We start from the raw sequence: 14,644 nt of genomic DNA on the forward strand, positions 1-14,644 counted from the left end.
TTCGACATTGACAAAACGCACCAACTATTGAGTGATAGATTTTATTGGCCTTAACTTCCTCAAGACGTTAGAAAGACTGTCAAGCACTGTTTTACATGCCAAACTACCAAGGGACACCAGAAGAATACAGGGCTTTACACACCTTTACCTATTCCCAAAGGCATTTGGGAAGACTTATCCATGGATTTTATCCCTAGGCCTCTCAAAAACTCAAGGGGGTATGATTCTGTTCTTGTTGTAGTCGACCGTTTAAGCAAAATGTCTCACTTTTTACCTTGTAGGAAAACCTTGGATGTCGTTTCCATAGCTAATCTATTTTTTAAAGAAGTTCTATGTATGTTTGGCATGGAATACCCAAATCCATAGTTTTCGACTGTGATGTCAAGTTCCTAAGCCATTTTTGGAAGATACTTTGGAAAAAATTCAACAAAACACTCAAGTTTAGCACCACTAGTCACCCACAAATCGATGGACAAACCGAGGTTACTAATAGAACGTTTGCCAACCTAATAATATGTATTGGGGGAGACAAACCTAAACAATGGGACCTTATCCTAGCCCAAGCCGAATTTGCTTATAATCACATGAAGAACCAAACAACAGGGAAGTCACCATTTGAAATTGTCTATACTAAACTACCAATACTAATTGTTGATCTTACTAATATCCCTTCTGATGTTGATCTTAGCTCCGAAGCAAAAAATATGGCAGAAAGAATAGCAAAGCTCCATAAAGACGTAACCACTCAAATTGTAAAGATGAACGAAGAATACAATAGTCAAGTCGATAAGCATAGAAGATTTAAAGAATTCAAGGAAGGAGACCTAGTCATGATACACCTTTGAAAGGCAAGACTACCGATTGGAAAATACAGTAAAATACAACCAAAGAAGATAGGACCATGTCCAATAATTAAGAAATTTGGAGATAATACGTACAAGATCGATCTTCCGATCACATACATGTCAACTCTATCTTCAACATAGCTGATGTCTTCAAGTATTTCCCACTCGACCAGCTACATCTTTCCACCGAGTTTTTTCTTATGGGGGGAGGGGGGATTTGATGTAAATAGTTTGTTATGAATATCTTAAGTAAGTTGTCATTTAGAGTTTTTGTTGTTATCTTAGATAATTAGGTTGACGTTGACTATTTTTTGGTTTTAGTATAAATACCCATAGATGATAATTGTTTGTTAGAGGGAATGTCTTCAAAATATATTCTTCAGTAGCAATTTTGACTCTCTTAGAATTTCTGGATGGATATGATAACACTTCAACAAAATGGACTTTTAATAGCTTTGGAGGATATCCCATTTAAAATGGGGTATTGAAAAGAAAAAAAGGGGGGGAAATCCCGCCCAATTTCCTTTTGGCTCTTTTTTCTTTTTTTGTTTTTGCCGAATGAAACCCTCGGGCAAACAGAAATACCTTCTCAACTGCACAAACGAAACCCATCATCCCTCTCACTGTCGAAACCCTTGCTGAATGAAACCTTCTCGACTACGCCGTGCGACCATCATAACGTTCATGATCGTCATTGTCCCTCTTTCTCTCGACTGCATCGCGCGACTACCGTAATCTTCATGATCGACATCGTCCTGGCTTCTCTCGATTGTACCGCGCGACTGTCGTAACCTTCACAATCGACATCATCTCTCCTTCTCTCGACTGCGTCGCGCGACTTCCGTAACCTTCACGATCAACATCATCGTTCAAAAAACGACAATGATGTCTCTCTGTTCATCTTTCTGCATCTTACTATTTGTCTCTCTACAGCTACTAACTCTCGTCATCACTTCCGGTAAGTAACTTTCTCTATTTCTCGGCTTTGTTTACATTTTGTTGGTTACTTATAGATGCTTGCGGAGTATATTGATCCTTGTTCAATGGAAAATGATGGTGTTGCGTTTTTTAAATTGAGTCATTTGAGATTGAATGGAAAGTTTAAGAACCCAAATCATATATTGACCTCTTTGCAAAATAGTTGTTCTCTTGAGACTTAGCATGATGATAACCGGTGGTAGAGGTTTTTGAAATTCTCTAACACTTAGATTTCATTTGAAATTGTCTCTTTTTAACCATTGATGCTAAGTATGTGTATTAGTCTCATTGAATTTTAGTTTTAGACTTACAACTTGGTTATTGTGTTTGTTACTAAGGATTGTGTTCTTGATATAATATAATATTTTTAAGTCCATTTTTGTCATAGCATGGAGCTCTTTCCATTTGTTTCTTAAGACTGTTTTTATTGAAGAGACTAAAAGTTTGATAAAGTGAAAAAAAAAGAATGTAGAGAGAGAAAGAGATTAGAGAAAAGGGAAAAAGTGTTTGATTTTCCATGTCGCAATTAAAAGGGTTGAATTATTTTTGGAATGGGTTTCATAAAATGTATTTTAGGATGATGAATTGATCTTTCCACAATCCTGGTATAGTGATATGTGGGACTTTAATTCTTTTTTATTTTTGATTTGCAAATTAGTATCAAATCTAGATTGTTTTCTTTGAATTTTTAGCTTCTTTTTGCTAACTATTATAATTGAAAATGGAGATGATTGAAAACAAGAAAAATTAAACCGAAATCAATATCAAACTATGTCTCAATATTTTTGTAGTTTGTTGATCTTGTAATCCAGAGTGTGTTTTACTACTAAAAAACCAAGATATACATGCTACCAGGATTATATGAATAAGATGAACTTGAATATTTTCCCTTATGTGCATAGTTACTCTCCTGTCATTCGAAGTTGTAGCTTATTATCATCATCATCATCATTATTATTATTATTATCATTATCTTGAGTATAATAATTGTCAGGATGGAGATCGACCCTTCCACCTCTAGGATGAAAGGTAATGTCAATTACCATTGAGTTAAAGCACAATTTGGTGAAGCTACAGTATTTAATTATTTGTTCTGAATTTAATATTTATGATATTTGTATTTGTTCATAACTCAGTCTTTTACTTTTCTTTTACTCCTTTAGAAGTTGTAGCCTGGGTTTATTAAGTCTAGGGTTTTAAGCGGGTGCTTAGATTATGGAAAAAATATTTGTTAAGCCTTTGTTTAGATTGCATGTGAAGAATATGCTTTTCAAGCCTGTATTTGGTTTCTATATTTTTGAACCCTTAACTTAAATGGATGTATATGTCTGTATATGTATAATTGTCTCATGTAATTCATGAATTGAACTTTCAGTCATTTATCTTTGTTCTTGTTTGACCCATTTTAAAGTGTTTGTACAAAAGAATGAATTGTTATGGTTGAAACTCATTTGGCTAATCGATTGGTGGGCAAAAGTAAAGGTGTCACAGTTTCTTTAAAATATGTTTGGTTCTAAACATGCATCTCTTTGCTATTTGATACAAGTGTGATACTAGTTATCGTTTTTTCCCAAATAGTTACTTTTATGTGGTGAACTTCTAAGATGTGAACTTTTCTTTTTAAATAGAGACGACTCTTTTCATTGAAGAGGTAAAAAGTGACTAATGCTCAAAATAGAAGATACCAAATAAAATACCAAATGTAGAACCAACCGAATCAAGCTTAAAGATAAAGTGTTTAAATAAATTACAAATACAAACAAAAACATTAGGTTGAAAAACTAATTTCACTCCAATTTAAGCATAGATCTTGGGTGGAAAAACTGACAAAAGACTTGAGAGGAAGTGTTAATCCAAGCAAGAGATTTATCGTGAAAGATTCTTCAATTTCTTTTGAACCAAATTTCTTCAAACAATGATTTAACCACATTAGACTAAATCAACCGAGGAGAAGGCTTCAAAATTGGAACAACCAAAATCTGCACCACATTATTTCTAAAATCATCACCAAACACCCACTTGAATTTGAATAAAGAGAGTACCGCCAAAAATGATTTGTATAATAACCAAAGAAAAGGTGCTGCACACCTTCATTTTCAGCCAAAGAAAGAGGATACTTCTGAGATATGAACTTGAACAACTAATATTAACAGAGACAGAGATGAAAAGAGAATTTTCCTAATTGGGCCATTTTTAGTTTGTGGAGTTTGCTTAGATATTTTTTTTTCTTATTACAGATCAAGCAACTTTCCAATTAATGGTTATGATATTAGAAATTACTTGTCGAAAATTTATATGAGGTGCAAATAGAATCTCATACATACAAATTTACAAGTAAAGAACATGCAGTTGTTTTATGCAATCACCATAGAGACATTAACTAGCCTGTTGGATGGGTCCTAGCTCAGGTACTTTTAAATTTATGGTCATCAGTTTTTGAATATTTTTTTTCTTCACCCTTATGACTATGTTCTATGTTAAGATCAAGATCATATCGTAGATTAGGCCATTTGTTGGTCAATGTGGTTTTCTGATTATATTTTTTTAGAAAGAATCTAGGTCGAGGATGAAAACACTCTAGAGGTAAGCCCATACACTTGCAATAGTAGTTACTCTAGTGTTTTGTCTCCACCTTTCCTTTCTTTTCCAACATTCGAGGATTTTATTACAATCAAGTTTTCAATCGCTCATAGATTTTTTCATGCCATTTTGGTTGGCACTTTTTGTTGAGGGAACTCGTTTTACACAATAAAAGTTCCTAGCTTCTCAGGAATATGCTACATCTAGAGGATTGTCTGTCCCTAAAAACATTTTAATTTCATGAACAAATGTGAGTTGAATGTTCTTCTTCTATTACAGCCATGATAAACACACCAAGTCTATCATTTACCTTAATATCAACATGTTATTTTCAGGGTTCTGTTTCTGTAGTGAGTCATATTCACTCATTTGTTCTAGCTATTTATGATTGTATAGTGGTCACTTCTCCAAAAGACTGCCCTCCTACATTGTTAAGGATATTTAGAGGCCAATCTTTTGGGGTACGCCAACTAACCGTTGAAGAAGACAATTATTGACTGGTTGATAATCCATTAACATTGCTTACACACTTGCATTGTTTCTCTCATTATTTACTAGTTCAAGATAATACTTATCTTTGTTCATCATCACCTATAAATTCATCTGAATTTCATGACTGAATGTTTCTACTCCTTTGAGGTTTGTGTTATGTTAGTTTGTGCTTTAGCAAATAATATATGTGCGACTGGTCTCCATTCAAATAGAAGTCTGTCAATTCCTGAATCTTGGGCGTGGCTAAAGGAGGAGACTTCGTTAATTTGAGATGTGTAATTAAGCATTAAAGATTCTTAGCAAGTGAATAAAAGTCTGAGCTTAATAATGGTTGTGTCATCAATATTATCCTAACTTAAAATGAACTAGGTTAGTTATGTAACTTATTTTGGTGCTTAGAATAATAGCATATTAAGCCTTGATACTATCATTATAATCAATCTGTACTTTTGTATGAACAAACTGATAGGACGTTTTGTATCTTCCACAACACTTTTTGTATCTTCCACATTAAACTTAATTATTCATTTAGTTTTTGTTCATAATTTTTTTGTAAGTTGATGAAAGAACAATTGTACAAAGCCCAAGAGTGTCATTACCAAGAATTGTACAAAGCCCTATTACCTTGTTGTGACTAATGGATAGTATAGGTTGATTATCATATTGGATTGAATGATATATTAGTGGCTATCTTTTATGAAAATATTTAACCATAGAAATAACATTTTGTGCAGAGCAATATGTAAGGATCATTTTTTGTTACTTGACTTTTTATTTACGAGACATTAACAATAGCATTTGAAATATATTTCCTTCACATAAGTGGGATGATTTTATATGTTGATGTTGGGAATTGAATATTGATATTTAAGAAAGTTGATTATAGGTAAAATATGTGAAAATATTACATTATTAAAGCTTTTATCTAAAGGTATGACAAAACGTTTTTAAACTTGTTAAAAATGCTATTATAAACAATCGAAAACATTTTATATTTGCTATAAAAAGTTTTTCATAACTCTAACTAAACGCTATCATAAATAATATACATACAAGAAATGCTATTACAAGGTTATTTTTATAGTCTTTCTAAAATGCTATCAAAATGCACACTTTTTATAGCATTCATAAGACATTATAAAAAAGTTTCCATAGCTTTGGGGAAACACTATCATAAATGATATAAATAGAATATCGCTATTACAAAGTTGTTTACATAACCTTCCAAAAACGTTCTCAAAATGCATACTTTTTATAGCTTTGGATAAGATGCTATTAAAATTTTAAACTTTTAATAGTGGGCTGTTAGGACCATTTGTTAAACGTTATAAAATGTCTACGAGCTATCTTACACCTTTTTTCTTGTAGTGTAAGATGTGAAAAAAGAAAAAGAAAAAAACTTAATCTTAAATCTTAATTTCACCAATTTTGTATGTTACTAATTTACTATCGACATTGATTTGCTTTGAAGAGACGACTGAGAACACTGTGACATTTTTTTGGAAAGTTTTTACAATCAAAATCTGCAAACAAAAAAATATATAATAAAAGGCAATCCTATTGAGAGCATGTCCTGAGATTTCTTTAAAAAATTAAATCCAAACTAAAAACTATAATAAAATATTTTCTATAAAATATTTTTTTTTTTAAGATTTTCACGATCAAAATCTAAAACAACTAAGATTCTATTAACAATTTAAAAATCTGAACTTTTAAAAAATCAAGATTCTAACAACATTTAAAAATCTAATTATTTAAAAAAAATTAAAATAAAATTACTTTAATTTCCACCGTCAAAACCTACTAATACAAAATATTGCATTATTACACTTTTTGTTTGTTTGTTTTCAAGATAAGATAGTCGTAGCAAAACCAAATTTACAAGCTAAGATAGTCATAAGAAAACTAAATTTACAAGCTAAGATAGTCGTAACAAAACCAATTATCATAGGTTTTCAATGACTTGGATGTCTTGAGTGAATTGCTTAACTTTTGTAATTGGTGATATTTGACAAGTTGTATGGTGCACCCAAAAACCTCTATTAGAACAAGAAGTCTCAACCAAATAATTCTTGCTATCACCGTACTTTTCTCGTCTCACGAACATAAGATAACCTCCTCTTTTTCGTCCAAACCCTTTTTGGTCTCCATGAATCTTCTTCTTACCTTCTCCAACAAAATGAAAACAACATTTGTCTTGCAACCGTAAATCGCATAGTTCTTCTTAAAAGAATTGTGTGAGGAAATGAGCTTTTATTGAAATTTGTAGATGGAGATGTAGGGTTAAATATAGAATCTTTAAAGGGGTCTTTTCAAAAATATAAATAAACGGCAAAATATTTACATCTTATAGAACAATTCTAAAAATGGAAAAAGTCATACACGATCTAGATATGGCTACAATTTATACTAGATATGGCTACAACGCGATTATTTATATATGACTACAATTTATACGCGACCGTTTAGATATGGGTACAATTTATCTTTTCAATTTCATAGTTTAATTTTGTTACACGATCGTTTATGGTTACTCCAATCAAATGATTTTTTTTCAAGATTTTTTATACACTATCTTTTATTTTTTTTACAATTGTTTATGTTTTTTAAATGATTGTTTAGATTTGGTTATGCAAATGTAAACGACATAAAGAAAGGAAAAGAAGAAAGACGATGGAAAGAAATCGTAAAAAGAAGAGGAAAAGTAGAAAAGAAATAGAAGCGAAAAAGAATAATAAAAGAAGAAAAACGATGTAAAGATTAAACGACGTAAATAAAGAATTGAAAAATAAGAAAGACGAAGGAAATAAATCACAGAAAAAAAGAAAGAAGAAAGACAAAATGAAAAAAAGACGAAATCGCAAGAAAAAATGGGAAAGACGAAATATTAGGAGGAAGACGAATCGCGAAAAAGAAAAAAAAAAGATGGAAGACCAAATTTGAAATATTTTTGGAATATTTAAAAAATGGTTAATTTTATAGACTTTGTTACACGACCTAAAATACTTTAGTGTTAGACGGACCGTAAATACTTTACTGTTTTGTTACATTTATCCAAGTTTCCCATCTTTAAAAATATTGTTGGTCGATAACAAATTTGTGCAAATAAATTTAAAGAACGTGTATACATCATATTTAATTTACTAACTATGAAAAAAATTTACTAACTAAATCACAATTTTTAAAAAGAAAGAAAAAAAGATTTAGTAAAAAAGTTGCAATCCTCTCGAGGATATTTTAGGATTATCCATAAACGAAATCATAGGTGGTATAAACTTTTTGCTATAATTCTTAATTTTCGTTTATTGACATTTTTTTTTAAACCAAACCCTAAACTTTACTATCTACCAATTTCCCTTAAAACTTAAAATTTAGGGTAATTATAATAGGTAGCAATTTTTAGAATAATTATTAAGTATGTAGCAATAATCTATTAGTGATACACTTCTATCGTACTCTTATGATTTATCAGTGATAGACCAACATTTGCTACATGGTCTATCGGTGATAGACTCCTATCATTGATAGATTTTGACAGATTTTGCTATATTTGCAATTTTTTTAAAATGTTGCTATATACTTAATTATTTTAAATATAATTGCTAAATTTGCGATCCCTAAAATTTAAAATTCTTAAGATTATTCTATGTCAAACATCTAATTTAGTATTTCAACCTTAATTTTATTCTACTTTGAGCCTTAAAACTATAAAAATGTCAATGTTAATGCAAAGTGTGATTTGAAGTCAAATAGGTAAGTCAGAGACAAACGTTGAACAAATTGAATTTGAGGTAATAAAAAAATAAAAAAGAAAAGACCAAATTTATTCTTTCAAACATAGAAAAAAAAACGTTTAGGAATTAAAAAATAAACAGCTTATTAAAAATTGATGAACCAAACACAAAGCACAGTACTTAAAATGTTAAAAAATCAAAACAAAATTTATTATTAGACTTAAAAAAAGATTTTACATTTAGGAGGTAGCGTGAGAAGTAGTTGAATAGATTGTATGAACTATGAATGACCTAACATATTTTACCTCAATCATCTCCGATGATCCCAGATTAACCTAAAAGACTCCATCAGTTGATGTTATAACTATTAGTATTACTAAACATTTATTAGGTGAAATGCAAACTCATCTAATCCACAACTAATATTTAACACACATTAAATCAACAATTCACAAACACAGCATGAAACTCGCTTGCTTATTCTAAAAAACATCAATTCCAAAATTTTTGTAGAGAGATTTAAATGCAAACTCATAACATTAGTCGACCGTTCTGCAAAATTTGCTCTGTTCTGCAACATTTGCTCTAAGTCATGGATACCAAGATCCAGAGACGAATTTTAGCCTCCTGAGACATCCTAAAATTTCATGAATACTAACAATAAAGACTTTGTCTAGCAATATACCGTCTTTCTGCTGTGGTCAGGATTACAGTAACAACTCGGCGATCTGAACTGCATTAAGCGCTGCGCCCTTGCGTATTTGATCTCCACAGATGAAGATGTCCAATCTGCATCCACAAGAATCTTTAGCTTTGTTTCCAAATTTCAATTAGAAAATAAACAGAAAACTAAAGTAGATTTTCGGTAAACTAATCCAGTAGGGTAACATACCCTTTATTTCCATCAAGTGAAACATCCTGTCTGATCCTTCCAACTGCAATGTCATCTTTTTTTGATACTTTCAAGGGCGTAGGAAACTGGTTGGCTTTCCGGTCGTCAATGATGACCACTCCAGGAGAATTTTTCAGAATCTCTCTGGCTGCATTCTGCATAAAACAGAGATGTCAACTGTAACTCGATTCCTAAAACTATACTTTTGCAATTAGAATCATTGATCACCAATGTATTAATGTGATAGGAATAGTATTAGCAAGATATGAAAGGTATATGAGTAATTAGTTTAAGTAGTTCGTTAGGGAAGTTTAGTTATAAGTAAAGTAGGGAAGGAGGAAAATGGATAATATTTGTCTTGAGATCAAGAGATCAATTATCCCAAATTACTTGGTTTATCTTTATCTTGTATTTCTGTACAATATATTCAGGTTCTATCATAATGGTTCAAGATTTTACTGCTTCAGTTACAACGTCCGCATAGAAGAGATAATATGCAAATAGAGGTATTTTTGGGGGTCAATTGATACATGAAGTCAGATATTTAGTCATGTTACACAATATCTGATTTGCATTGTGGAGAAACGAATTATATCTTTCATCTAAACAGTAAAATTTCAATTAATTTCAAGCATTAGATGCATTTCATGCTGGACTGACAATGACCTCGAATTCAACTGTGAGTGTGCACTCAGAGATCCAATAATGAGAAAGTAAGTTCAAAGGAAAAGAGAAACTGCAAGTATCAGACTTCAAATATTTGGCCAAGAATACAAGGAAGAAGTTTCTGATGGAAAAAAAAAGAAAAAAGAAAAAAGAAAAAAAGAAAAAAAAAAAACGAAAAACAGCGTTTAGGCTTTATTTCCTACAATTTTTGATGCTGTATAAGTTCAACTTGTTGGTAATTTATGAATATTTAAACTTCTTCTAAGATAAATGGAAAGGGATGTAATCCATGAGTCCTTCAGGACCATCCTAAAGAAACAAACCGGTATCCATTACATAGTAATCAATCAAAGTTCTTACAGAGCTAATATCAAAATATTTCATTCTTAGAGCGTTAAGAAGAATTATTCAATGAAACATCTCCTAGTAAAATCAAACCTATTGGAATGCCAATGTACAATGAGAATATATTAGGAGGATAATTGCCAGAATTATTACTAGGAGTAGGAGGTTATCTCCATTTCCAAACATCCTTATTCATTACCACCAAGGTTACCCTTGATTCTAACATGCTAATTTCACAATTATGTTGGATCACCATTCCCCATTCAGAAGTCTGGGAAAAAGAACTTCAAATTTCAAAATCATTTCGTTCTCAACAAAATAAGCAAAGGAAAGGTGAAAATCAATATGGCATGCAATCGATAGTCGATAGATATCTCAACCAGAATCCACATATATGATAGCACCAACCAAAACAATATCAAATTAGAACCTTACCTCATCAAGGGGATTCTCAAATTGAAGATTTATACTCTCGGCATGTGCACGCATGACAGGAACTCGTATACAAGTGGCAGTAACTTTAACATTTGCATCACTCTTGAGGACCATAGAACAAGTCAAATAGAGTAAGATAGGATTCCGTTCACCAAATTGAAAGAAAAAGAATCACAAAAGTTACATAAAGGCCAGGACATAAGCGGTATCCATAATTCACAATCAGCACTCACCCATATTTTCCTGGTTTCTTTTACTAATTTCATTTCCTCTTCATTGTATCCATTTGAAAGAACAGATGCATTGTGGGAGAACAAATTGAAAGCATACTGCAACAAGTCAAAGAAACTGAGAAAATGGCTGTAAAAACATAAACCTAAAACAAAGACACGTAAAGATAAGAGCCATTGCAAAAGAGACAGACCTGGTCCCTAAATATATTACAAGTTGGTGGTTTTCCCTCAAGAACCTTCAGAAAAGGGAAGAGAAACAAAATAGTTTAGAACAGCAATGGAAAATAGACTAATAAATCATCCAAAATATAAGATAACAAAAAAAAAGAAAAAATGCAATCCAGATTATGAGATACAATAAACAGGAAAAACCTCACGAGTTTGTTGCACAAGCTCTTCCATTGCTGCAGCACCAGCACCACTAGCTGCTTGATATGTACTAACAACCATACGTAACACCTGCCATTTTCAATACTCATTAAGTGTGAGCTTGAAATGAAATTTGGTTGAATGATCAAAAACCATTTTGAAAGAACCACAACCGCTAAAAGAACACTAAATTTCTTCATTTCTAAGGAAATTGAGTTGTTTTCTTGTCTACTATAAAATCTCTTCGTTATAAGCACCATCAAGGGAACATCAAAAGACAGGCCAATTATCGAAGAAAAAGAAAATCTTAAACCTAGACATAGCTTGTATACCATTTCCATATAAATGTAAACAAAAAAAAGAAGAAAAATGTAAGAATCGACTTCAAGACCTTAGCGTGACGATGTAGAGGAGTAACAGCCATCAAACAGATGATAGTTGAGCAATTAGGATTAGCAATCAAAGCGCCCTTGCCATTTCCAACCTTAATCCCTTTCATAGCTTCAGGATTAACCTCCGGAATAACAAGAGGCACATTCTCATCCATTCGAAACGCAGAGCTATTATCAACAACAATAGTTCCCTTCTCAACAGCAAGCGGTCCAAAGTGTTTGCTAATGGATCCTCCAGCGCTAAAGAGAGCAATGTCCACACCATCGAAGCTATCCGCGGTGAGCTCCTCGACAACATGCTCTTCACCTTGGAAACGAACGGACTTTCCAGCAGAACGCTTGGAGGCCAGCATCTTGATGGAGCGATAAGGAAAATCGCGATCGGAAAGGACGGAGAGGAATTCTTGGCCGACGGCGCCGGTGACGCCGACGACGGCGAGAGAAGGAGCGTTCTCCTGATAAGCCATACGAACAAGTCTAGAGAAGCGGGTTGGTTTAGGGTGAGGAGAAGCAGTGGAGAAGAAGAAGGAGGATGGTGAAGAAGAAGATGACAGAGCCGCCATTGCTGAGAGAAGAGAAAAGCTTCAGTGGAGCTGAGGAGGCGGCCAGTAAAACCCACTGAATACCAAATAAAACTGCAATATGCGCTTCAGGATTTGCAACTTTTTTCTCATTTCAATTATTTATATTTATATTTTCAACTTTATTTTTTCGTAATGGTTTATTTATTATTATTATTATTATTATTATTTTCTTACAGTAATCGTGAGATGAGAAATGCAACTTTTCTTCTTCTATCTACATATACTATCTCAAAAATCAAACATGAGAATAGAGATTTTATTCCCTCGACCTACATATTTAATATAACAAATTAATAATATTAATAATTGAATTGTTTTCATAATTCAAATTGAGTAACAATTTTTTTATTATTAATTTTATATTTTTATTGAAAGTAATACTCGGTATTTTGTTAAAACAAGTATAAATTTTGTAGGGTTTAGAAATTTGATTTCTCACCTCACATAATATAGTGTTTAAAAAAAAATATTTAACTTTTTTTTTTTTTTTTTTTTTTTATGTTTTATGCTTTTTTATTAAAGATTTCAATTTATTGGCCTAGGTGAAATTTGATGTGGAATTATTTGAAAACTTGTGGATACATTTTTAATTTGTAATTTTGAGTGAGTATGGATTAGAATCATAATAATGGGTTTGAAGAAATGAAGGTGGTAAATCAGATAAACAAGAACATCAAAAAGTAAAAGTTGTTTTAGAGGTTGGAATCCTCCTAGTACACATAACTTTTTTAAAATGGGAACAATATATAGGGTGTGTGCTAGGGTTAAAAAAATTAGTTTGAAAAAGTTTAGAGGAGAAATTGTAGATTAAATTTATGAATATATTCCTTTTATGATGGGCCTTGTGTTTCTATTAATAAAACTCTCCACCCTCATTTTACATCATTTTCGTAGTTATATAAACATGGGAATCTATGGAAATCACAAATATAAGAATGGAAATTAGAAAAATAGCAACCTGTTTTTTTTTTATTATTTACGACAAAACTAACTACCTGAAATAATTTCTCACTCTTTTGGTACGAAATTGCCCCTCAACGGACGATAACTGTCAGATTCAAATACAGTATATTTAAGGAGATCGAAAAATCAAATAAAATCACATATTCGATTATAGTGTATTTGTGAATACACTCACTTATGATGATTATTAACTAAATCAAAAAATTATTATATTATTTCAAAGATCCCTAAACATATTCAATTTGTTTTAATACCCCTAATTATTTCGATTTTTACCTTCAATAATTATATATTCAAATTTTAGCTATTAACGCAATGAATACGTCCTAAAATTTTAATGCAATGAATACTTCGTAAAATAATGATAAAGATGATGCAATAATTAACTATTAACAAAGACATTAAAAAAGTAACGGAAAATCATTTAAAAGATTCAAATTTCAAATTTCAAATCTCAAAGTAAAATTCAAATTCAAATTTCAACCATTCCCTAAAATTATGGCAAATATAACATAAATACTTAAGTTTAGAATCAAATCCCAACCCTCCCTAAAATCATGCCAAATAAAATGTGATCTATCTTTAATTTTGCTAATTATTTCGATTTTTACCTTCAATAATTATATATTCAAACTTTAGCTATTAACGCAATGAATACGTCCTAAAATATTAATACAATGAATACTTCCTAAAATAATGATAAAGATGATGCAATAATTAACTATTAACCTTTACAACTACAACCCCATGTTTGTAAAAGCCCAAGTATGCAGAGGAAATGGCAAAGTTTAGAGGTGTGTCATTCATTCTCGACAAAAACTGCATTTGTTAATTAAGTTTTATAGCAATTGAATGTGACGTGATAAACATGTATAAAACTCTTTTTGTTATTATTCGTAACGTGTAATTGTCTTATTTTATCTATTTAGCTATGTGTTTTTTCTTTTTTCTTATATTGCAATTTCATTATTCTACCTAAAAGACTATAATAACTTGTATAGGCACGTGATGATAGCTCAATGCATAAAATGTTTAGATAGAGAGATCATTATAACCCAAGCTAGACCTCTTTTTATTGAATCTTTACGATTCTTCTTTCGTTTCATGCAATTAGATTCCACTCAAAACCCCCTTTT

General features: G+C 31.4%; 1 protein-coding gene across 1 annotated transcript; it reads right to left on the reverse strand.

Moving 5' to 3' along the window:
• Positions 1 to 9,038: 9,038 nt before the first annotated feature.
• LOC103487549 (uncharacterized) lies at positions 9,039 to 12,627 on the reverse strand. The gene is made up of 7 exons (XM_008445888.3): positions 11,961 to 12,627; positions 11,573 to 11,659; positions 11,392 to 11,436; positions 11,201 to 11,296; positions 10,968 to 11,069; positions 9,522 to 9,676; positions 9,039 to 9,418 (listed from the first exon to the last, which is right to left on the reverse strand). Exons 1-7 carry the CDS (start codon positions 12,522 to 12,524, stop codon positions 9,337 to 9,339), a joined length of 1,131 nt encoding a protein of 376 aa, XP_008444110.2. The 5' UTR covers positions 12,525 to 12,627; the 3' UTR covers positions 9,039 to 9,336.
• Between the last annotated feature and the right edge of the window lie 2,017 nt (positions 12,628 to 14,644).

The sequence above is a fragment of the Cucumis melo genome, chromosome 7, assembly GCF_025177605.1.
Source record: "Cucumis melo cultivar AY chromosome 7, USDA_Cmelo_AY_1.0, whole genome shotgun sequence".
Classification (NCBI taxonomy): Eukaryota; Viridiplantae; Streptophyta; class Magnoliopsida; order Cucurbitales; family Cucurbitaceae; genus Cucumis; species Cucumis melo.

What these genes read in the sequence shown, in the direction of transcription:
- LOC103487549 (XM_008445888.3), bottom strand. Translation starts at nt 12,524, where the DNA reads ATGGCGGCTCTGTCATCTTCTTCTTCACCATCCTCCTTCTTCTTCTCC. An exon ending in TTGTGCAACAAACTCGTGAG is followed by an intron (nt 11,437 to 11,572) that starts GTTTTTCCTGTT and finishes CCTTTTCTGAAG; the next exon opens with GTTCTTGAGGGAAAACCACC. An exon ending in TTGAGAATCCCCTTGATGAG is followed by an intron (nt 9,677 to 10,967) that starts GTAAGGTTCTAA and finishes TGTTTTATGCAG; the next exon opens with AATGCAGCCAGAGAGATTCT.